Here is a 23,647-nt window from a genome sequence, read left to right as displayed (position 1 = left end):
TGGCTTGTCCTCGACTACTCTTCTTCCTGAACCCTTATAGACTTAATGTGTACCGAACCCGGCTACGTTGGACCATTCTTTATTATGCAATCTTTCTGTGGCTTGCCTTCCTCACCACCACTGGGCTCTTATTCAGTCTGCGGACCGTTACATGGAGTTTTATATGAGTCAAATTAATCTTGGCCCCTCATTTTTTTTTATTTATTTTTTAAATTAGAACAGGGGCATGAACAAGCGCTACTTATCCTTGTCTCTCCTACCCGCTTATCCTTACCCTCAAGCACCTGCCCAAGTATGACTCATTGACTTCAGCCTTTTCCATAGGAATACATAAGGGTTAAAATCTTACTATATTTTTCTTCTATGTTTTCTTTTTACTTTGGGGAACAACTATTCTCTATTATTTTAAAATTAATATTTGCTTCTCCTTGACCCCCCACCCCCCAAAAAAAATATTGCACCCTAGTCAGCCTATTGGATAATCAGAACCTGCATGGCTCCCAGTCAGCCACCGCTCAGACTGTAGCATTGATGTGATTGTACATTACACATTTATCACTTTCACAGGTATTACTACATGCACCTTGCTTGGGAGTTTTACTGACTACAGGTATGTTCAGCATGTTATCACTGAGTAGTAGAGCAGTGGTTTTCAACATTTTATTTTCTTGGTCCCAAATGTTAGAGTGATATGTTGAAAAAGACAACTCCCAGCAGAACATGCAGGATATCTGATGGGGGACCTGCAGCCCACTTGCCGTAAAGACTCACAAGTTACAGTCGTAGAGTGATGCAAGACATCATAGAGTAGCACAGTTTATATTTTAAGTACACCCTAGGTCAGCCCCAGGTTAGGGCTGTAATTCGAGGATAGAGGAAAGAGGTAATGAGGGAGACACTGGAGGACTGTCCGGCCAGCAATAGCCAGCTGATACGAAAAGTTCAAGTTATACATTTCACAGCATTGAGGACAGAGATAAAGGCAGAGTAAGGAGGTATGAGGGTAATGACACAATCTTTAATTTAATCTGCCTTATTGGTCTGAAGTATGGAGATTGTTGTTAATGTCTGAAATTATTATGGAAACTTAGTCAATAGACGTCTATGACCCACATTTAGAATAATGAATAAAAGGCTGTTTATTTCTCAGGTATAAAAATCATATAAAACATAAAAAAATACTAAGCACATGCCAGGCTTCATGGAGAATGGGCAGATAACGTAATCATCATCATTTCAGCTTTGATGACTTTTTATGACATCTCTTTTTCGTCATCTTCGTCACACAGTCTGGGAGCAGGAGATTACCTCGATTTCCTTAAGGCCTCCAAGTAAAGCTTCTCATCCTCTATAAATTCTCTGTCCTGTTTCAGAACAACACCATGATAAAGAGTATTACACAAGGAGTCACATGACCATATAAAGTGTTTTATACCGATGAGAGAACTTCATGGTGACTTTTGACACCTACTATAAAATTATTACATATAATACACAAATTTTAATTAAAAAACAAACAAAACAGAAAGAGTGAGTTTGCACTCCGCTATAGGTGTTCCATATATTACTCTTCTCCAGCTGCTGCAAGTACCGGTCACAGATTCGTTAGCCTCAGCTGCCAGTCTAAAGTGATTGCAGCAGTTGGGTAAGAAAGCGATAAATAGAACGTGCCGATTATACAAATATTATTTGCAGAAACATCACTGCACAGCATATAGAGACCTAACCCACCCTGTAACTAACTATAAGGGGGTTCACAGCTGCTTTCTTCATCATCAGTCACAGTTACTGAGCCTACATTTTTAACCCTTAATTGGAAAAAACATATCCCGCAATGTTCTAATTGCTGTTTCGATTTGTTAGCACAATTTTTGTTTTGTTATTTATACAAAAAAAGTAACAATAATGACATTGTGTATCATCCCCTGGGTTCTTGGTGGTGTAAGTTAGAGAATGTATAAAGCATACAATATGATTTATATATATGCTTTACGATAACGCATATGATTTTGAAACTTTTTTTTTCCTACACAAAACAAGTTCAACCATAATTCTCCTTTATCTTAAATCTTCTTGACCAGGGCCTGATTAATAGGCTCGTAACTCCCCTCGCCTTCTACACCAGGCGAATACACAGTACATAAAAATTATCTTGTCCTTCATTTAAATTCTGGCTTCTTTCACCCCCAAGGTTTAGGGTTTGGCCTTTAAACAAGGTCACAGCAATCTCTGTCACTCATTTTGTTTTCTTTAAAATCAGAACATTACAGCAGAACGGGGGCATTAATGAGCACCACTGAGGGTGAAGATGGGGCGGGGGCGTTGTCACGCCGGCGCCTGTCACCATCCTCGTCTCTCCTACTCGCTTATCCTCAAGCACCCAACCAAGGATGTTTCGTTGTCTTCAGTCTTTACCACGGGAATACCTGAAGATTAAAACCTTACTACATTTTTTTTCAATGTTTTCCTTATACTTTGAACAACTATTCTCTTATATTTTAAAATTTATTTCAGTTTATACCTCTCCCTGTCACAATTTTGCACCCCAAAAAAATGTTGCGCCCCTCAAAAGCCTTGCACCTTAGGCTGCAACCTAGTCAGCCTATTGGATAATCAGGCCCTGTTCCTCATAGTACCGGTCTGATGCATACAATCCACATGTGAGCACAGGGTTTCTCTGTTTAGTTTATACTTTACAAAAGTCTTCCAGGAAGCCATTGAGTTTCAGATTCTATATCCAGACATATCTACTCGTTAATTTTAGAATAATTGGTATCTTTTTCTGAAAAGAACAGGTTATCTGCATACAGAGATAAGAAGTCTTTAATAACTATTAAGGGTACGCACTCATGGCTGATTTAACAAGCAAATGTTTTTACAATAGCAATGCAGTTTTAGCAAACATTGTAAAGGCCATGAATCATCATCATTTATCATTATGAATGCAACAAGCTGAGAGCATGGTCTGTCATCTGCTAAATCTGTGTATTGTAACAGCTCCAGTGATAATGATATACTGATCACTATAGGACTTATTTACAGCTGGAAGTATGTCTGCTTTTTTGCATAATATAAGCAATTGCGTACTGCGCATTCGTAAGAATACTTCGTATATAGTTTTTATAGTATGGTTGACTTGCGTCTCCTTGCTCTTGCGTCTCCTTTATAGTATGGTTGACTTGCGTCTCCTTGGCAGAATAGGAGCGGGCACACACAGGCAGAGTACATTAAGGGTGTGTTCTTATAAGTGGAACACAAGAGATACACAATAGAACTCTTGCGTGTGCTGGAGGACTGGTGAAATGATACACAATGATGACTAGCAGCAGTACTATATAGGTGCTGGTAATTAGTTAATTGCGTATTGACCCCCCAGCTGATGGTACTATATTATTATATTGGTAAATTTTTGCCCTAAAGAGCCCGAAGAGAGATGGTTTATTTCATTTTTAAATAAATGCAGGATAAGCACTTTAGTATATTTTAGCAATAAATTAAAAATACATTGGTTAATGCAGCATTAAGCTTTTTCAATTTTAAATTCATTGTCTTACTATTTCCTTCTACGTAAAAAACCCCAAACAAAGTACATTTCCTCAACAACGCTCAATATCATATTGTAAAAGTTCTCATAGGCAACTTCCGAAATTTCAGATAGGGCCATAGTAACCTGAGACATGTAGAATATACTGTACCTCCATTCACCGTCAATCACATTTATAAACACATCAAAGAAGCATTAGGCATTATCTTCCAATCATCTTAGTAGCCTCAATTTTTACTTTCACTTTGTAACTTTCTAATGTAAAAATTAACAGATGAACATATGACCAGTGGCTGAAGTGGAAATGTAGAAGTGGCGGCATGGAAAATGTAATGGGAATGTAAGTGAATGGGAATTGATAGTGTTACAATGAAGGCGGTAGGAGAAGTGGCGGTATGGCGTACCACCGTATACACCCCCACTTCCACCATTGTATATGATTCTATTTTCTTTCACCACTTTAACTAGCTTCTACAAAGCTGTCACTAACTTATATCCTTCCAAAGATCTCCTGTCAAGCATACTGAAGTGGGATAATACGGTCACAATAAAACTGATTGGGACATGGTCTGGCGGCAGAGGGTGCTCCTTATAGAGGCGTGGTTGGGCCAGAGTTCAGAAAATATGACAAACACCTGACCAAGGGACGGCAGTCACAACTCAATAGATTGTTTCCTAGGCCTGTATAGAGGGATAGTATAAATCTATGCCAAGCAAATGCAAACCCTTGTGATAGGCAGATTTATGCAATGTTTTTGAGTGTTTTTATACTACATTATACATTTAAGACCATTACCCGTTGAGCAGAGAGTTTGAACAGAGCCAGGTTGACGTGGAAATCGGACGTCGATGTGAAAACGGTCTGTTGGCTTTCTGAGCTGGCAAAGGTGGCATTGGGTACAGCATGGGGCGGATCTGAAATAGTGATCATGTTTAAAATGATTTCCTGACAATAATGGTAAAAATTCAGTCCCCACAGCAACAATTACACATAGTAAATTACAGGCCCAAAATACTCTGAAAGTCTCCCAGACATTCCGGGAGAGTTGGCAAGTATGCCTTTATTTGTAAAGTAAACAACATGGACTTATTGGAGAAATTATTTCTGTATTGCGAGAGAAGTGACTGCTTTTTTATCAAAATGTTATTAAATCTTTGCGATTCTTAGTGGCAGAGTCAGTTAGCCGCAAGGTGGCGCAGGACATCGCCTCCATGCGCACATTGCCAGCTAATATCTGCTCATTTTCCCTCGCATGTCTATGTGATGCCAGGGAAAATTACATTTTACCAAAATTGCTCAGTGTGTATAGTAAGAACACTGTTGATCCTGTTTGCCTGTCACTTATTAGAATATTGAATATATTGAAATCTGTGGCATTCTATTATAACACTGTTTTTGTTCATTATATTTCCTATATAGAAGAATATTTATATTATAAACTCTAAACGTTCATGTCAGTTAAGAGAATGTAGATCTTAGTTGTATAATCTCTTTGCTAATATACTGGGAGATTAAAATTACAACCGCAGTTTTGTATGTACCAATTCGCTATCAAGAGTGAAATTCTTTTTAAAAAAAATAAAAAAATCTAGAATATATTGGTCACATTGATCAGTGTGTCGAAGTCAGCAAATTGGATAAAGTCATTTCAATTAATATCAAGCAGATTTGGTTGTCTCTGTCTGAAAAGATGCGTATTGAACGCTACAGCGTGGAAGGGCGTACGCAGCCACAACACGTGGCAATAGCAGTTTTTACACATTTACACACATTCGCACCAATACGCATCTTTGTAAATAGTACACATTAATTATAGTTGCAACACATAGTTATTTATGTCGAAATATAGTAGTGTTTATGTGTAATATTATAAGTTATATGCATATTAGTAATACATATGGTCCAGGTTAAAGGTAATGTGTCATGTCTGGTATCATATTAATCCCCTTTACATCAGCAGCTGTCCAGTTCATTTGGCGGAGAGATCGCACATTGCATACTCTAGTTATTGATGTTAGGGAATAAACCTTTAATATGATGCGGACTATAAAATGCTAATAAACTAGTTGGAACTGGAGTCTTGGCGGGAAGAACAGAGCACATCCCCTGGAGAGATGACCCACACCTTTGAATTCTTTAGTTTGAACTAGCCTATGATCTGCAACCCCCTGGACCTTCCTGAAGCCTGGACCAATAGAAGCAAGCCATACCATCTGCATTGTTTTACTGTATTTCTGTCTGCATATAAGCAGGAGCTTTTTATCTAGTGTTCAGTCATCTTGACCACAGGCTTCAGACCTGAATGACTGTTCGCTGGATCCAGAGCGCCCGCGATAAGTAACGGCTGTACTTATTATTATTTCGCCTGAATTATTCTGCTACTATTTGAGAATAAATATTTGTGCGTTGGAAACACAAATCGAGATTCGGCAATCGTTATTGGATAGCGACTAACCGTGCATAACAAGTGTTTATAGTAGCAACACTTCATCCTGATTGCTGGTCATTTAATTTGAATATACTATAAATATTATTGAACTGATACTAATATTTTATAACAGTAAAAAGACAGGTGCAATGATGTAATCCTATATTTATCAGAACGCAGCCCATCATGTCACTTAGAACTGGTGACATTATTGAGGGTACTCTCTAGGTCAGTGATGTCACCGATACCAGTGAATATTGGTTTAACCCACAAAATGCCTGTCTCCACTGTATGTAGTGATGGGTTCTCTTTACCAGTTGCTAGACAGGCGTATGAAGCAATCTCCCCTGAGGAAATTCGCAAAGCGAATGAAACGCGTTGGGTCACGCCCCTTCATTCTGACATCAACCCGGAAGTGACGTGCGTTCCACTGTGCCGTCTCTCTCCCGCGAATCGGCATCACTCCATCGCTGAGGACCTGCTTCGTGAGCGCGGTAAGCGCTGTACACCTAAACGGGGATCCCTGCATCTTGTCACGCTACAGGATTCATTGGACTCCCACTGCAATGCTGAATACCTTTATAAGGTTGGTCAAAGACTGTTTAAATTGGACCACATTGCCCCCGACCTTGTTTCCTCAACCTGGTTTGGACTTTATTAAGGAACTATCATCGTTATACTAGGGCTCCCTTTAGAAGCCTCCACTGGTCTTCCAAATTGGACAATCTGTCCATTTTGGCCTTTTGGCATTCTCATTGATAGTGTATAATTACAGTGTTAGATAACCATATGTATCAACTGTGGATATCATTCTGGATTTTATTTGCATTTGACAATGTATTAAATATCTGTTGTTTTTACATCCCTGGTTCATTCAACGAAACTACCCTTCCTCTCTCACTATCCTCATCCAATTACATTGCATTTATTATTCAATCATAGGACAATTTTGAGTGCTAATACTATACCATATTTACCAAAGAATAAAGAGACTGTAAAAGCTAGTTTTGTAATGATAGAAGCACTTTCCAAGAAAATATCTGCCTCTAGTATAACAGCGTTCTCACCATTAGGATAAAGTTGGGTTAACGACCTCCTCCGATGAGCTAGATTTATAAGTTCCTGAGAGAGGATAAGAAAGGTAAACAATGAGCACAAGGTCACATAAGACAAAAATAAAACAAAATAAACACATTCGTACTAAATATATAAATACCAAAACCTTTCTGCTGAACAGTTATCGCAAAAAGGGTGACTTTTTTTTTAACCAATACCAATACCATTTTTTACCCAGTGCGGATCACTTTCTTATATATCAACCCCTCACCTGCTGCATATGTTCAGCCTCCCGACTAAACCACTCCACTTCTTTTTTAAGAAGGTCCAGGTGTCCAGATTCCACCCTCTTTGCCTCGGTTAAGGCCTTTTCCTCCACCTCATAACAGTGTGTGGCGAGCTAGGATGGGGAGACATAATACAGGTGTAACTACAGTACATGAGTAAGCCACAGGAGGTCAGACACACTACAGTGTAATGAAAGGAGTCTGTTTAACAAAATCTGACACACACTTTAATAACGCAGTCATTTCCCCTCTATAAAGAATGTAAATCATCAGCTTTTTGGTCTGTTTCAATGATATATTTAACATTTTGTTCACACATTTTCTTGTACTTTGCAGTGGTGTATGTATGTGCTTAATTTTCATACATGCAACAAACCCCATTGTGTGCAATTATGTGACTGCTGTTTCCCAGGCTCCTTATGTTGTATGCTAGGATTCTGCTGGCACGGTCACCCTGTGTATGTGGATGTACAAACACGTTTTCTGAACTGGTAATGAAAATTCACATGGGGCTAGTTCAATGGAAGCCATTACCGCACTGCATTATGGGGGATGTAGCGATAATCTTGCACCACTATATGGAACAAGCTAGAAGGGGAGACATAGTACAGGTTTACATGCAGTACATAGAGGAGCCACAAGATGTCAGAGATACCACAGCTTCATTTAATACAGGCATGAGACAGACTTTAGTGAAGGGGGGGATTCAATTGTCTGAGAAGTGCCGCCAGCTGTTCGGCACTGTATGTATGTGCTTAATTTGCATACAGGTCACCGACATTTTGAAGACAATTATTATTATCATTTGTCTATATAGCGCCAATCATATTACACAGCGCTGTGCAGATAATATGTAATCATTCACAACACTCCCTGCTCCAACGGAGCTAGCTTTGATAACATTAAAAACATATTGTAGGACTTCCGGTGGGCGGGGCATCTGGAATGGCTGCTTTTTACTTGGGCTCCGTGCAGCTTCCAACTATCCGTTGACATCAGGGGACTGGAAAACGCCAAAAGCAACAAAACTTGGCTTATACTAAGCCCAGGAGTCTAGATGAGACCCACATAGCAGCACGAAGTCAACTTACTATATATCCCCAGAGTCTGGCTCTGAATTAGAGCCACGCCAAATCTTCCCGCCACATGGCGGATATAATCTCATAAGGACAAAAAGAAGAACACTCAGTCCTGCCTATTCGTACTTCACCTGGACGGTGATTAATTTCATAAATCTCCAAAAGTGGACTGAGTCAGAGTTGGAGTGGGAGTTTAAACCTCCTTTACAAAACGCTCGAAAGAAAAAAAGTGACAGCCGAAAAAGGGCGCGAAAATAGAAGCGCCGACACCTACCTGCAATCCTGACTGGAAGTTCCTGCTGAAAAAGGGGAGTCCTCGGTGAGATCACGGCGGTGATCGGCCGCAGCCGAATCGAGAGAGGAGCGGATTGTCCAGGGTGAGCCCAGCTGAGGGAGGCGCTGACTGGCCGGAGAGTGAGATCGCGCGAGCGCCCGGCGGCTGCCGTGGAAGATCCCGACCGGGCAGTGGAGACCGTGCAGAGGCCCCTCAGGGAGAGCTGAGTTGGAGTGGTCGAGAGGTCCTGCCGCGGGTGAGGTGGTATCACTGGAGGCGCCCCCAGTCCCCCGCAGTGCATAGGTGCGGAGACGAGAGGAGGGAGAGGAGAGTCTAAGCCAGCAGAGAATAATCCATCTTGAGTCCCGTGAGATTTGCCATTACCTGGTGTACAAGCATCTTGAGAGAGGTGAACGTATGATAAGAGCTGGAGACCCTAAACATCTTTATATTCTCCCTCTGTGTCACATCTGATTTGGACAAAACAGACTTTATATGACAAATTAGTCATTCACAATGCATATTAGAATTTCTGCTATCACCTAGTGGTGACAATTACCTGAATACTTTTAAAAATACTAAAATCAAAATAATAGGGAGAAACAGTTAGAGAACTTTGAGATTGCTCACTACTGTGTGCCTAAAATTGAATATTCAGCCAATTCGTTCTAATTTCTTGTATATTTGTGACCCTATTATCACTTGGTGATGGTGAATGTTTTATGCCTTTGAACATCTCATGCAAAAATCTGTAATAAGTGGTCCTATACAAACGCTGTGACTCTATTGCCACTTGTTGGTGGAAGGTATTCAATGTTTTGGAGTCTCTTAGGTTAACCCTGTATTAAAATACACACAGAAATCCAAAAAGTCACTCGGCTAGTTTTGTGGCTACTGAAATAATTAGTAGAACCAAAAGGTCACACAATTTACCTTTGATCTATACGAGATAACTCAACTACACAAAGTGACTTACTAACTAAAACAAAGCAATACAAGTGTGGTCTCTCAGGGAGAGAAGTAAATGTAAACTTTAATCTTAGAGGTGACAACCCAGGGAAGGTTTAGAACTAGTGATAAAATGTAGTTCATGGTCCAAAGAGAGTTCCCAATAGAAATGTAGTCATCACATTCTCTTTTCTTTCTTTGCTCTAAGAGCTTGACTTGACCTAGGACCCAATATCTGTATAGTCAAAACTTATATATAAAAAAAAACCAACAAAAAAAACAAAAAACTCCCCAGAATATTGGTTACGCTCTGGATATGGAAAAATACTGTAACAAATCCACGTCAAAACGTGCGAACACAAAACCTGATCAAACAAGACCAGGTCGAGGCAAATCAATAGCTGATAGGGTGGCCTCCCCTTCTTCCTCGCCCCTCTCGTCAGGGGGTTTGGGGGAAGGTGACCAGCTACCCTCACAAATTCCAACTGGGGAGCCGGGGTCTGAAACGGCCCAGATAATTTTAAATATCTTACTCCCAATTATTGATAAAAAATTTGAATCGCTTCAGGCCTCTCTTGATGCTGCTGTTCTGAAGATTTCAGAAAATACAGCCAGAAATGAAACTCTGGAACAGCGCACGAGTGATGTTGAAGACACAAATTTACAACTACAAAATAATTCAACAAAATGTCTCAATTCCAAGATAAATTAGACGAGAATCGTAACAGAAGAAATAATCTGCGCTTTATTGGCATCCCAGAAACTACCAAGGGCCCCGAGTTAATTTCGTTCTTGAGTCAGGATGTTGTCACGGGCCTTGGCCTTCAGGACGAGATCGATTCCCCGCATACTGAAAGGGCACATCGTCTGGGCCAAATGAGAGAGGGCCAGAGTGGTCGTCCTCGACCTGTAATAGCCAGATTCCTAGACTATACAGAAAAAGAAAAAATTGTAATAGCTCATAGACGTAAGAAAGAACTGGTCATAGACAGTGATAAAATCTTAATCTTTCAGGACTAGTCGTTCATGCTCACACAAAAGCGCAAGGAATCCACTTCGATTTGTAAATTCTTAGAGGATAATAACAAGCGCTTTGCGCTCCTTTACCTGGCAAAATTAAGGGTATCAGAAAACAGCCGTCCTGTATTCTTTGAGGACCCGTCTGTGGCCAAACACCATTTCGAAATGAACACCTCGCCAAGGGCGGGCTGGGCCAGGGGGCAGGGGGGCCGCCCCCGATGCAATTTCTCCGGATTTTTACCTGCGGCCGCAGCTGATGACATGAGATGCGGCCGCGTCAGCGCACAGGCGGCCGCATCACATGACACGCGATGCCGCATCCCGTGTAATGAGATGCGGCCGCCTGTGTGCCCCCCGCCTGAAGTCTCCCAGCCCGCGCCTGCGCCTCGCCCTCTGGCAATACGGGTCATGCCCGCTCGTTAACCCGCACACCACCTTGAGGAAATAGCTCGTCATAAAGGTTTCAAATTTGATTACAAGTGCATAATATAAAAGGTGGTTTAAGAAATTTACTAACGTGATGTTTACTCAATGATATAAAATATAATTAGATAGAGGAGAACTCTCCCTGTGGTTTAAGATTACAATAACTCGTTTGAAAAAGTTTATTTTGATCTCTGGTAACTTCTCCAGAGGTCAATTATGTTTAGATGTGGTTAGGAAAATGTTTGAAAATGTATTGAGATTGTACAAATTTACTGTTTTTGATTCACACTACTTAAGCACAATGTTAATTGTTATCCAAAGTGTTGCGCACTGTTTACGGGGACGCATGGTCAGCACCCTTCATTCTAATCCCCCACGAGGGGTAGGTTAAGTCATGCAGTCTTTAGGTCCTAAACCCCCTTCCCCTTTGCCCCCACAATCGCTAAATATGTTATCATGGAATGTGGGAGGCCTCAATACCCCAATTAAACGTAAGAAAGTAATAGCACATCTTAAACGATTACACACAGATATAGCATTCTTACAGGAGACGCACTGGAAGGATTCAGAAGGCCTTGCCTTACGAACAGGATGGATAGGTGATTACTGCCCCACATACCTCAAAATCTAGAGGTGTTGCTATCATATTGGCAAGACACCTTCAATACACCATTCAGGAAACGATAATTGATCCAAATGGTAGATATTTGCTAGTTTACATCCAAATTAACGATACAAAATTTACACTATTAAATATTTATGCTCCAAATTCGGCTCAACAGGATTTTTTCCGCTCCATTAAGCAAATGTTAATGCAAAAGGACACACCTAATCTCATTATAGCAGGAGACTTTAACTCGGTAGCAAATCCAAAGTTAGATAGATCAGGGAAAACAAATTTGATTAGAACTCCTGACTCCAGTAATTTTTCGGGATTGACGGTGGAATGTGGCGTGGTGGACCCATGGCGCCTACATCATCCGTCTGACCCTTCATATTCATATTATTCTAGTGTACATGGCTCTTTTTCCAGAATTGACTACATACTTGCGGAAGACCAATTGATGCCTCTAGTCAGATGAGTGGCATTGACGATATAGTCATTTCGGATCATGCGATAGTCTCAATTGTTATTCAACTACCCTGTTCGGGTCAGAAAACTCGTATTTGGAGATTTCCATTGTACCTGCATGGGCAGAATATTTGGACGATAATATAGATCACTGGGAAAATCCTATTCTCTTTTGGGAGGCTTCAAAAGCGGAAGAATAATTGCATATGTCTCGAATCACCGTAAAAAGTCAAAAGGAACTTACGAAGCTTTACACAAGGCCTCGGCGGACTCTTACAACCGCCATATTTTACTTAAAACAGATGCATCCCTAGCGACACATAGAGAAGCGCGACAATTATTGGAAAGCTTTTTAACATGCCAGGCTAAACAACAAATTGATTATACAAAAAACAAATACTTTAGATGGGGTAACAAGACTGGTAAGCTACTAGAAAATATGACTAAAACCAATAAACGTAGAGGACATATAGTGGCAATTAAAACAAACTCCCCTTAGGGTTTACTCACTACTTCAGAAGAGATTCTGATGAAATTTCATAAATATTATTCAACCCTGTATTCAGGTACCCCGCCAGATCAACAATTGATGTCTAGATTACTAGGAGAAGCAAAACTCCCCTCATTAACATCTGATCATAGGGAGATCCTTGCAGGAGATATTACATCTCAGGAGGTAGATTTAGCAATTAAAGGATTGAAATTACACAAAGCCCCTGGTCCAGATGGCCTTATAGCCGAATATTATAAATCTGTGCGTGGAGAAATTCAGCCAATTTTGACTGAACTTTTTTTTGTGAACTTCACAGGGAGCGTCCGTCTTATCCTTCCTTTAATAGTGCTCACACAATCCTCATACCCAAACCTGGGAAAGATCCTCAGGAAGAAGGCTCTTATTGTCCAATTACTCTCCTTAATATAGACTATAAACTACTGGCAAAAATATTGGCCAACAGACTTCAAAGTATACTCCCCCATTTGTTAACTTCTCACCAATTAGGATTTGTCAATGGTCGTCATTCGGTTAAGGGGGTGCGCTCGGCAATCTCGGCTATAATAGCTTCCACAACAACCTCTTCCACAAACATGCTAGTAAGTCTCGATGCGCAGAAAGCATTTGACACTGTGTCTTGGCCATACCTCCATGAGATTCTCTCACTAAAGTGTTTTGATAGTGACTTTAAGGCCTTAATAGCCTTCTTTTATACTTCCCCCAACACATCACTGCTGATTAATGGTCTCAAAAGCCCAGCTCTAACAATGTCCCGGGGAACACGCCAGGGGTGTCCTCTTTCTCCTCTACTTTTTAACTTAGTCCTAGATCCCATGCTCAGAGTCTTGCAGAGTTGGAATCTCCTTGAGGGTATTAAAATTGGTACTCAGGAGATAAAACTATCAGCCTTTGCTGATGATGTATTGGTCTACATTTCTAACCCAAAACATTCTCTTCGTCCACTGATGGCTCGTATTGCCGAGTTTGGTCGGGTCTCTGGTTTTAGGGTTAATTTTAAAAAATCATCAGCCATGTATTTATCAAAGGAAGTTACTAAACCAATATGGGCACACGATATCCCTATTACTTGGATAAAGTCCTCTATGACATATTTAGGCATCTGTCCCCCGAAAAATATCCACCTACTATATCGCTCAAATATCAATAAGACAATTCTGGAAACTGAACGAGAAATAAATGGGTGGGGTAGATTAAATCTGTCTATGGGAGGCCGGATCAATCTGATAAAAATGATTACCTTTCCGAGACTGCTATACCCTTTGCAAATACTCCCCTTACTTTTAACAAATTCAGATGCATCAAAAACTGGATTTTTCGTAAATTTATTTGGAACTCGAAAAAAGCCCAAATCGGACTCATAAAATTGCAACAATCAAGGGAGAGGGGAGGCTTTAATCTACCAAATGTGGCTCAGTACAACCAGGCGGCTCAATTGAGGCACTTAAGAGATTGGATTCATAACACATTTACATATACCTATACCACACTTGATCAAAACTTCCTCCCAGGTATAGACCTCCGTGCATTTATTCGCATGCATAAACAGGAACTCCGGACCTGGTTAGTGATAACCCAATTCTTTTTACTACCTACAAGCTTTGGCATCAGCTTTGTAGGCAATTCAAATTAAACCCACATGCTTCGTTACATCTCCCATTACTACGTAACCCTGAATTTCAAGACTGCATGGCTTCCTATCCTTTTACATTGTGGGAAAAAGTGGGAATTTCAACAATTCGCCCACTAATTGACAAGGTGTTACGTAAACCCATGACTCATGATCAAGCCTCTTCTTCTTTCCCCCCCATTCGTGCTCATAATTTGGCCTATTTTCAATGTCAACATTATATTAAAACTGTCTTAAACAAGTTCTCTCCGTCAGACTGGGATAATCCACTAGACCCAATTTTGTCTAAGCCGGTCCTGTTACACCAAGCTATTTCACAACACTATTCTATTCTACGTCATCGGTTTGATTTTAATAATTCTAAGACATGTATCGCCAAATGGCAGGAACGATTCCCTTCTATGACCCCAGACTTTCTTCTGAAAGCCTTGTCAAAACAGTTGCGTTTAATCCCAGCTATGACTTATTCAGAAATGTTTATAAAAATCTTTCATAGAGCTTATCTCAGACGTTTTCAAATAGGCATGGCAGATAATCATAATTGCCCAAAGTGTGGAACACATCAGGCAAATCTAATACATTGTTTGTGGGACTGCCCTCATATAAAGCGTTTCTGGGTCCAGATCTGGAGATACTCACTTGCCCATTTAATAAACTATGTCCCACTCTCCCCGGAGTGGGCAATATTCGGAATCTTGTCAGCAGAAATCAAGGTGACCAAGGGCTGTAGAAAACTATTGCTTGCTATTTCGGCGGCAGGCAGGAAGAGTGTTCTGCAGGTCTGGGCTCAGAAAGAACCACCTACATTATCATTATTTCGACAAAAACTTTACCATGTCTTCCGTATGGATTGGATAGAAACCTCTTTACAAAAAGAAAGTAGAGTCAAATATTTTTTTAACACCTGGGAAAGCCTAATAGATCTTTTACCGCAAGTTATACGTACACAAGTTTGGAAAAGCTTTCATAACACAGAATGGTATGAGCTACGTATGTGTGTCGGGGATCCGCCGATTGAACATTTGCCCCCTGAGTAGCTGGTTTTAAAGAGGAGGGAGGGGTGCTGACCTGCATCCTTGTGCTCATTTATATACTTACCTGTTCCTTAAAAAGCCAACAATTCTAAAAATCTTTGACTCTAGTCTTTGGAACATAGGGGTTGTCGGCAAATATACCAATATATTTCTATGTATGTAAACACTTTGTGTGTTTATTGTGCTCAATGTATTTATTGTGTTTACTCTTGTTGTCAATCTCATAAATAAAAATGTTAAAAAAACATATCGTAGACACAATAAATATATAAAACCTGTACAACTGTATACATAATATAGGAGCATTAGTTCGATGAAAGATACGGCCTGGATATTGGCGAGTGAAGAAACCCCACTGTCTCTGTGTATGGAGGAGCAGTCAAACGTTCTACTTCCTCAAACTTTTGCCACAGATCCAGGACAATTTGCTGACCTGTTTCTTCTCTAGTTGCAGAATTTGCCTCTCTTTCTCTAGCAGCTCCCTGGTTAAAGCTAACTGCTCCTCTCTGTTTCGGAGCTCACTGGCCTAGGCCTTGACCTCTGCCTTGACCTCTGCCTTGACCTCTGCCTGCTCCTGGAAAAGAGCAACACATTGTGGATCAAACATGGGGAAACTTTTACTCTAGTAAAGCAGGGCATACGCTGTTGCCCAGTGCCAGCAAATGTGGCATTGTTTGATCTATAATATTATCATAAGTGTTTACAGTTGGTATTGTGGAAGGCTCTTCACCTATAACTGAAGACAGTTATTCTCCCTATATAACTCTAAATAATTTGTTATTCTTAGTAAATAAATTAAGTATAACGGCGCTTCATTTTAAGCAATGTATTTTAAAAAATATCATGTCGACATGGAGCTAGCTTTGATAACATTAAAAACATATTGTAGACACAATAAATATATAAAACCTGTACAACTGTATACATAATATATGAGTATTAGTTCGCTGAAAGATACGGCCTGGATATTGACGAGTGAAGAAACCCCACTGTCTCTGTGTATGGAGGAGCAGTGTACCTTGCTCAAACGTTGTATTTCCTCAAAATTTTGCCGCAGATCCAGGACAATTTCGCTGACCTGTTTCTTCTCTAGTTGCAGATGTTGCCTCTCTTTCTCTAGCGCTTTCCTGGATAAAGCTAGCTGCTCCTCTTTGTTTCGGAGCTCACTGGCCTGGTTGACCTCTGCCTGCTCCTGGAAAAGAGCAACACATTGTGGATCAAACACGGGGAAACTTTTACTCTAGTAAAGCAGGGCATACGCTGTTGCCCAGTGCCAGCAAATGCGGCATGATAATATTATAATCAAACAATAAGTGTTTACAGTTGGTATTGTGGAAGGCTCTTCACCTATAACTGAAGACAGTTATTCTCCCTATATAACTCCAAATAATTTGTTATTCTTAGTAAATAAATTAAGTATAACGGCCCTTAATTTTAAGCAATGTATTTTAAAAAGATATCATGTCGACATGGAGCTAACTTTGATAACATTAAAAACATATTGTAGACACAATAAATATATAAAACCTGTACAACTGTATACATAATATAGGAGTATTAGTTCGCTGAAAGATACGGCCTGGATATTGGCGAGTGAAGAAACCCCACTGTCTCTGTGTATAGAGGAGCAATGTACCTTGCTCAAACGTTCTACTTCCTCAAACTTTTTCCGCACACGCAGGGCAGTTGCGTTGACCCGTTTCTTCTTTAGATGCAGATCTTGCCTCTCTTTCTCTAGCGCCTCCCTGGATAAAGCTAGCTGCTCCTCTTTTTTTCGGAGCTCACTGGCCTGGTTGACCTCTGCCTGCTCCTGGAAAAGAGCAACACATTGTGGATCAAACACGGGGAAACTTTAACCCTGGTAAAGCAGGGCATACGCTGTTGCCCAGTGCCAGCAAATGCGGCATGATAATATTATAATCAAACAATAAGTGTTTACAGTTGGTATTGTGGAAGGCTCTTCACCTATAACTGAAGACAGTTATTCTTCCTATATAACTCCAAATAATTTGTTATTCTTAGTAAATAAGTATAACGGCGCTTCATTTTAAGCAATGTATTTTAAAAAGATATCATGTCGACATATCCCGGTTCAATATAGGAATATTATCTGCTGGTATCAGTGTATGTGCCCAGCTTGAAAATTCCGCCTCTGCAACAGAAAATTCATTAAGATCTCCATCTAATATAGGTGACATTTACAGAACAGAGCTTAAATGAAAATGAAGGGCTCATAGAAAGGGGATTTTCTTTAGAATTACTGTTAAATTATTTACTTAGATGCTTGTAAGGGGGGACACAGATGATGAGAAAGCTCCGCCCTCTAGGAGGCGGAGCACTAGAAGAAAAGCCTTTTCTTCTTATAAACCCCACATGTCCATCCTGTTCCTAGTTAGTTTACTTTTTGCTTGACAAATTATTATTATTTTTTTTAAAGACGACCCTCCAACCTCTTATCCGAGAAGTCTATGAAGAGGAGAGATACCAGATAGTTTATTATGGGCTAAGTCTCCCACAACGGTGGGTCTCCTTGGGCAAAGGGATAGAGAGCACCAAAACAAGACGAGGTGCAGAAAGACTTCTCTGGGTTAGTCTATTCCAAAACCAGCTGATTAAAGCGGAAGTCCAGAAGGACGAAGGCCTGTCATTGTCTTCTTTTCTTAAAAAGGGATTGTGGTGGCTTGGTCTGATCTTTAGGGTACTGAATATTTGACAGAAGGCACTTCCTTAAACAGAAAGTCCACCAAATCAGCCATTGAAGGAGACTTGTGTGACTCTGGTGAAGTGGTCTATTTATACCTTCGACCTCTGTTTCCCTCATCTCTGGTTTTGACTTTCTCCGAGTGCAGTATAGCTCTGGCTGCCTTGTGGGTAATTTTGTTGACACTTAACACAGATGTACCTATGCACCACCAAGTTGGAGGGTTTGGGCCCCTTCACTTAGACATGGCCTCTTGGGAACTTGTCATAATGCTCAAGAGTACTCAGGAATGCAAAGGGTCTCAGTTGCCGTGAAGCATACTATTGGCGGAGAATTGCAGCTTGAACTTCAAAAATATATCACAGACTTGACTAACAAGGAGCAGAGAAGACATGCAAAACACTGCTTTTCTGATGTGCACGTGGCTGTTGTAGAAGAGGAGTCAGTTTCTGCAGGAAAAGTTCGGGCAGACAAGTCTATCAGGGAGGTTGGACCGATGGGCAGCGGGTAAGAGGCTACAGAGCGGCTGATATGATTCCTCAAAGATTGAGGAAAAAAAAGGCGGAGCTGACAGGCAGGTTCTGTCCTGGGGGAGTTGATTAATAAAATAGAGGGATATAGAGGATGAAGGAGGAAAAGCAATGAGTAGATTTTTAAAGTACCGTTGTCCTAGGTGGAGCCTCTATATCCTTGTGGCCTCAGTGTCCCTCAGTTGGATGAATAAATTAATTTTTTGGGATCCATTGGCTTCACAGGTTGTATTATGCTAAATATTGAACATTGGTACTAATTTAAACACAGAGCTTGTTCTGAGTTCAGTGACATGGACAAAGAAGACCTAGGAGACTACAGGGAAATGATAGTGCTATTCACGGACCTGTAGAAGTCGTATAATTGGATGAACGAAAGTATATTGGTTTAATATTGGTTTGCCGTGCGATTGCGAAGCGTACGCCACGTAACACGTGGCGTGATGCTATCGCACGGTAAAATACGCACACACACACTCGCATTACAACATTTAGTTATATATATAATTCATATTCATATTGGTTTCGTTACACTGTAATTTATGAGCAGATAATATTTTGTTTATTATTAGTCTATATATATATATATATATATATATATATATATATATATATATATATATAGTATGACTATATGTACATTTTAGTGTTATTAAAGGTTTAGGTTATAGGAAAGGTGTCATGCCTGATATCATATTGATCCCCTAATCATCAGCAGCTGTCCGGTGCAGTCGGCGAGGAGATCGCACATTGCATACTTTAGTTATTGATATTAGGGAATAATCCTTTGTATGATGCTGGCTATGAAAGGAGCAGACCCCCTGGAGAGACGACCCCCACCTTTGGATTCCTTAGATTGAATCAGCCTATGATCTGTTTACCCTAAACCCACCCAACGTCTGGACCTATAGAAGCAAGCTACGTCATCTCTATTGTCCACAATGAAACACTGACTGTATATATAATAGCTGCATCCCCCACCAGCCTCAGTCACTTCCGACACAGTATTGTAAGCAGATATACTGTCCATTGGGTCCCGTGGTTGCGCAGCGAGCGCAATGCGATAAGAGCGTGGTATATATGTATGTAACTTTTGGTATTGGCTGTACTGTACTTTATTACAATATAATAATGTATTGAATTGTTGGCTATTTACATCTGCTAAAATAAATAACTTTGTGCTTTGGAAACACATACAATTGATTGGGCAATGCTTATTTGAAAACAATAAAATTACTTTAATAGACCTTAGCCAGGCTAGTAATGGCTCCTTCTCTCTGGGTCTCCACCATTATTGCTCTGCTGATGTCTTTCTCTACTGGCTCCTTGCTCAGTTTCTGCTGGGTGTGAAACTCGGACCACTCGGCAGCAAGTTTCCTGCGTTCCTCTGCGCAGTGTTTCATGAACGACTGCTGTTCCTCCAGGAGAAAGCTCTGTCCATAAAATGGGATGGAGAAAAGTCAGACTACATGATATCACAAAGGTTATAAAATTCAATTATTTATTTTATATAAAACACAATGTATTTACACTGTATACCCAATATACGATAAGCTTTTGAATAATACATTTCTTGGTGATAATAGCAGATATTTTATAGTTTTACAATGAAGGAGAAGTGGTGGTATGGCATACCACCGTATATACCCCCTCCTCCTCCACTGTGGAATGATCTTCCACGTTCCATCAGGTTATCATCTACTCTCAAAGGCTTCAAGCGTGCCCTTAAGACTCATTTCTTTATTAAAGTCTATCAGTCCTCCTCCTAACTCCCTTGTCCCGGCTCTCTCCCCCAGTTTGTACCACCCTATTTGTGTCTCCCCCTTTCTTTTAGGATGTAAACTCTCAGGAGCAGGGTCCTCTTTCCTTGTGTGCTCCTTCTACTATTCCATCACCCTCTGTACCTCTTGGCCTGCTTCCCTAGCCCTATTTTCTTAAGCTTCGGCCTTCTTCTCGCTGATTTCTACCATCACTTTCACTCATTGTCCCAGAAATAATCTGATTTGCATTACCATGTTACCTGTGTCTGTGTATATATTTTTATTCTTGTTTTGTTCTTTCTGTATCATGTTGTGTCATGTACGGCGCTGTTGTGGCGCCTTATAAATTAAAGATAATAATAATAATAAGAATACGAATAAAAAAGAAGAATTAAATACTTGATATAGTATTTTTAATAATATCAAGAGTAGGTGAATTATCAACTGCTGTCACTGTTTCCGTGTCAGTGTTTGTTGCCCTGTGATTTGCTTATGACAAAACTACTGATCGTTGGACTCCCAAGTCCCATGAACCTCTCAGGATAAAATGTTTCTCAGTTTAGAGAAATTTTAGGAACGATTTCTGGAACCTGGTGTCGCATAGGACTGTAGAATAAATATCATAGACATGCCAACATTTAATTTATACTTGTGCCCATAAAATTCATATGGAAATTAAATATATTTTGTTCTTACAACAAAACAAAAGTACTCCACATGGTATTGCTTTAAGATAACTGAAAAGTTATACAATTAATAATACAGGTGTTAAGAAATACAAAACGTGGCAGCTTTATTCCCTAGGGTAAAAAAGAAACAGTCATGAAATGATAGACATTTCTTGAATTGACTTTAATGAGCTGCAGACTTCACCAAGACATACCTGATCCTCTATAAAATGCATTTACCCCCACTCCAGTGTACAGACACATTCCACATTTATAAGTAATAAAACAGTAATAGCCTCTAAAGGTTACTTGGTGACAGCTACAGAGAAATGTGTTATAGTTACACTCATTATGTTGCTGCCTGCCAGCAGATGTATAGGTTACAGTATGTATACATATCTGGCGGAAGATATGGAAACAGACTATGGAGAAGGGATATAGGCTGTAAATCACCTTGAATATAACCAGTCTGTTTGTGCATAATAGAAACATAATGTGCTTTACCGGTTGTATGGAATCTACTGCAAAACAAGGTCAATGGAAACACACTAAATATTCCAAATCATTGACGGTACTATGGAGTGATCGTTAACTAGGTAACACTGCGATTTATTGGGCAGGAAGATGGATCTGTTACCTACTTAACCTTGACAGTAAACTTGGAGTGTGTGGTCATTTGAAGACTGCTGCAGAGAACATTCATTAGAATTGCTGATTTGAGAGGTACAGCACGCATCCATCAAGACAACTCAGCTGTCCCTCCACGTTCTCAAACCTAATGGAACTAAGAGCTCTGCCCAATCCATTAGCTGTGTACAAATGACACATAATATTGTTTCAAAAGAGGACTAGCTAAGCGTACCTAAGGTAAAATGTGAAGTAAACTAAAAACATTGGTTTCTACTGAGATAATCATCATCACCATTAATTTATATAGCGCCACTAATTCTGCAGCGCTGTACAGAGAACTCACATCAGTCCCTGCCCCATTGGAGCTTACAGTCTAAATTCCCTAACATACACACACAGAGACTAGGGTCAATTATTAACAGTCAATTAACCTACCAGTATGCTTTTTGGAGTGTGGGACGAAACCGGAGCACCCGGAGGAAACCCACGCAAACACGGGGAGAACATACAAACTCCTCACAGATAAGGCCATGGTTGGGAATTGAACTCATTACCCCAGTGCTGAGAGGCAGAAGTGCTAACCACTGAGCCACCGTGCTAATCACAAATATATAGCAATTTGCTGTTAGTCAGGTCATCTAGATTGCAAAAATTGTTTCTGACCTTTGCCCGATCCAGCTCCTCTCTCCCCATGGCCATTTGCTGGGTCATGATTCGTCTTTGCTCTTCGAGGGGGTGTTGTAGCGACTCCACTTTTGCCTGTTCCGCAGAGACCTTCCACCGTTCCTGCCACCAAGAAGAGGAGTTGACCAAAACTATACATTTCCAAACCACTGAATAACAAAGCTAGCAGTGTTCAGCAGTTGAAATGCCATAAGCACCTGTCCCAGCAGACGGCCCTGTTCGTTTGACCGAGTCTCCATGTTAGTTATGATCATGCGCAGGTTGTTCCGTTCCTCCTCCATATCTTTCTGCTGCTGCGCCAAGCGTTCCTGCAGTGCTGAAAGAGGAACCAGATCAAATTAAATTTGAAATGGCAAACCTGTTACTTATCTTAAATGCTTGCAAGGCACTGTTTATCAAAAGGGTAATGCTGGCCACACACACAGATAGTGATATTGGCACATGTATCATCATCATGATCACCATTTATTTATATAGCGTCACTGATTCCGCAGCGCTGTACAGAGAACTCACTCACATCAGTCCCTGCCCCATTGCAGCTTACAGTCTAAATTCCCTAATATATATACACACATACAGAGAAAGAGAGAGAGAGAGACTAGGGTCAATTTTTTTTTATAGCAGCCAATTAACCTACCAGTATGTTTTTGGCGTGTGGGAGGAAACTGGAGCACCCGGAGGAAACCCACGCAAACACGGGGAGAACATACAAACTCCACACATATAAGTCTATGGTCGGGAATTGAACTCATGACCCCAGCGCTGTGAGGCAGAAGTGCCAACCACTAAGCCACCGTGCTGCCCCCACACTGTATGGCTCCAACACTTATAGATTATAGATTCAGAGAATCATTGCGTAAGCAGGAAAATCTAGTTGGGTGATGACCATTATCTGCACATGCAGGACCGCCAAGAGAAAGTTCGGACCATGGTACAGTAACGTCCGGTGGCTCCTTCCATAGCCACAGAAGGGAGAAGGGCCACACCAGGTTGATCACTCCTCCCACTACACAGACAGGCCAGGGCTGCCCAATTCGGTGCCTCTGTGCATATGAAATCAATCATCTTTAAGCCACATTAAAAAGACAATTGCTTGGCAATTGGACCATATGTGAGGATGGACTGTGGCCAACAAGCGTTTCATTCTCGGATTGCATGTCAACGTATGGTAAATATTGGTGACAAGATTTTTAGGCAGTTTTGATACCTTGAAGTTGTGCCTCTCTCTGGCGTGCTCCAAGTTCTATCTCCTGGCTTGTGTTTATATGGGTGCTGTCTACTCGCATAGAGAGATCGCTCAGCTTGTGAGAGAAGGATTCCATTTGTTCAATGATTCCATTTAACGACCTAAGAAAGCCAAAAAA

At 40.6% G+C, this 23,647-nt stretch overlaps 1 protein-coding gene across 1 annotated transcript in view; it reads right to left on the bottom strand.

Annotated features, from left to right (window-relative positions):
- Window positions 1-1,114: 1,114 nt before the first annotated feature.
- FBF1 (Fas binding factor 1) overlaps window positions 1,115-23,647 on the bottom strand; it is a 67,256-nt gene continuing 44,723 nt past the window's right edge. Inside the window, exons 21-30 of the mRNA XM_075177807.1 lie at window positions 23,491-23,630; window positions 22,481-22,599; window positions 22,263-22,385; window positions 19,789-19,974; window positions 16,947-17,120; window positions 16,329-16,502; window positions 7,301-7,429; window positions 7,041-7,095; window positions 4,341-4,459; window positions 1,115-1,364 (exon numbers count right to left, since the gene is read on the bottom strand). Coding sequence (XP_075033908.1) covers window positions 1,305-1,364; window positions 4,341-4,459; window positions 7,041-7,095; window positions 7,301-7,429; window positions 16,329-16,502; window positions 16,947-17,120; window positions 19,789-19,974; window positions 22,263-22,385; window positions 22,481-22,599; window positions 23,491-23,630 — 1,279 coding nt within the window. The 3' untranslated portion in view covers window positions 1,115-1,304. The remainder of the gene's footprint in view (window positions 1,365-4,340; window positions 4,460-7,040; window positions 7,096-7,300; window positions 7,430-16,328; window positions 16,503-16,946; window positions 17,121-19,788; window positions 19,975-22,262; window positions 22,386-22,480; window positions 22,600-23,490; window positions 23,631-23,647) is intronic.

Source organism: Mixophyes fleayi, chromosome 6 (genome assembly GCF_038048845.1).
Source record: "Mixophyes fleayi isolate aMixFle1 chromosome 6, aMixFle1.hap1, whole genome shotgun sequence".
Classification (NCBI taxonomy): Eukaryota; Metazoa; Chordata; class Amphibia; order Anura; family Limnodynastidae; genus Mixophyes; species Mixophyes fleayi.
This window is presented reverse-complemented; position numbering and strand designations above follow the sequence as displayed.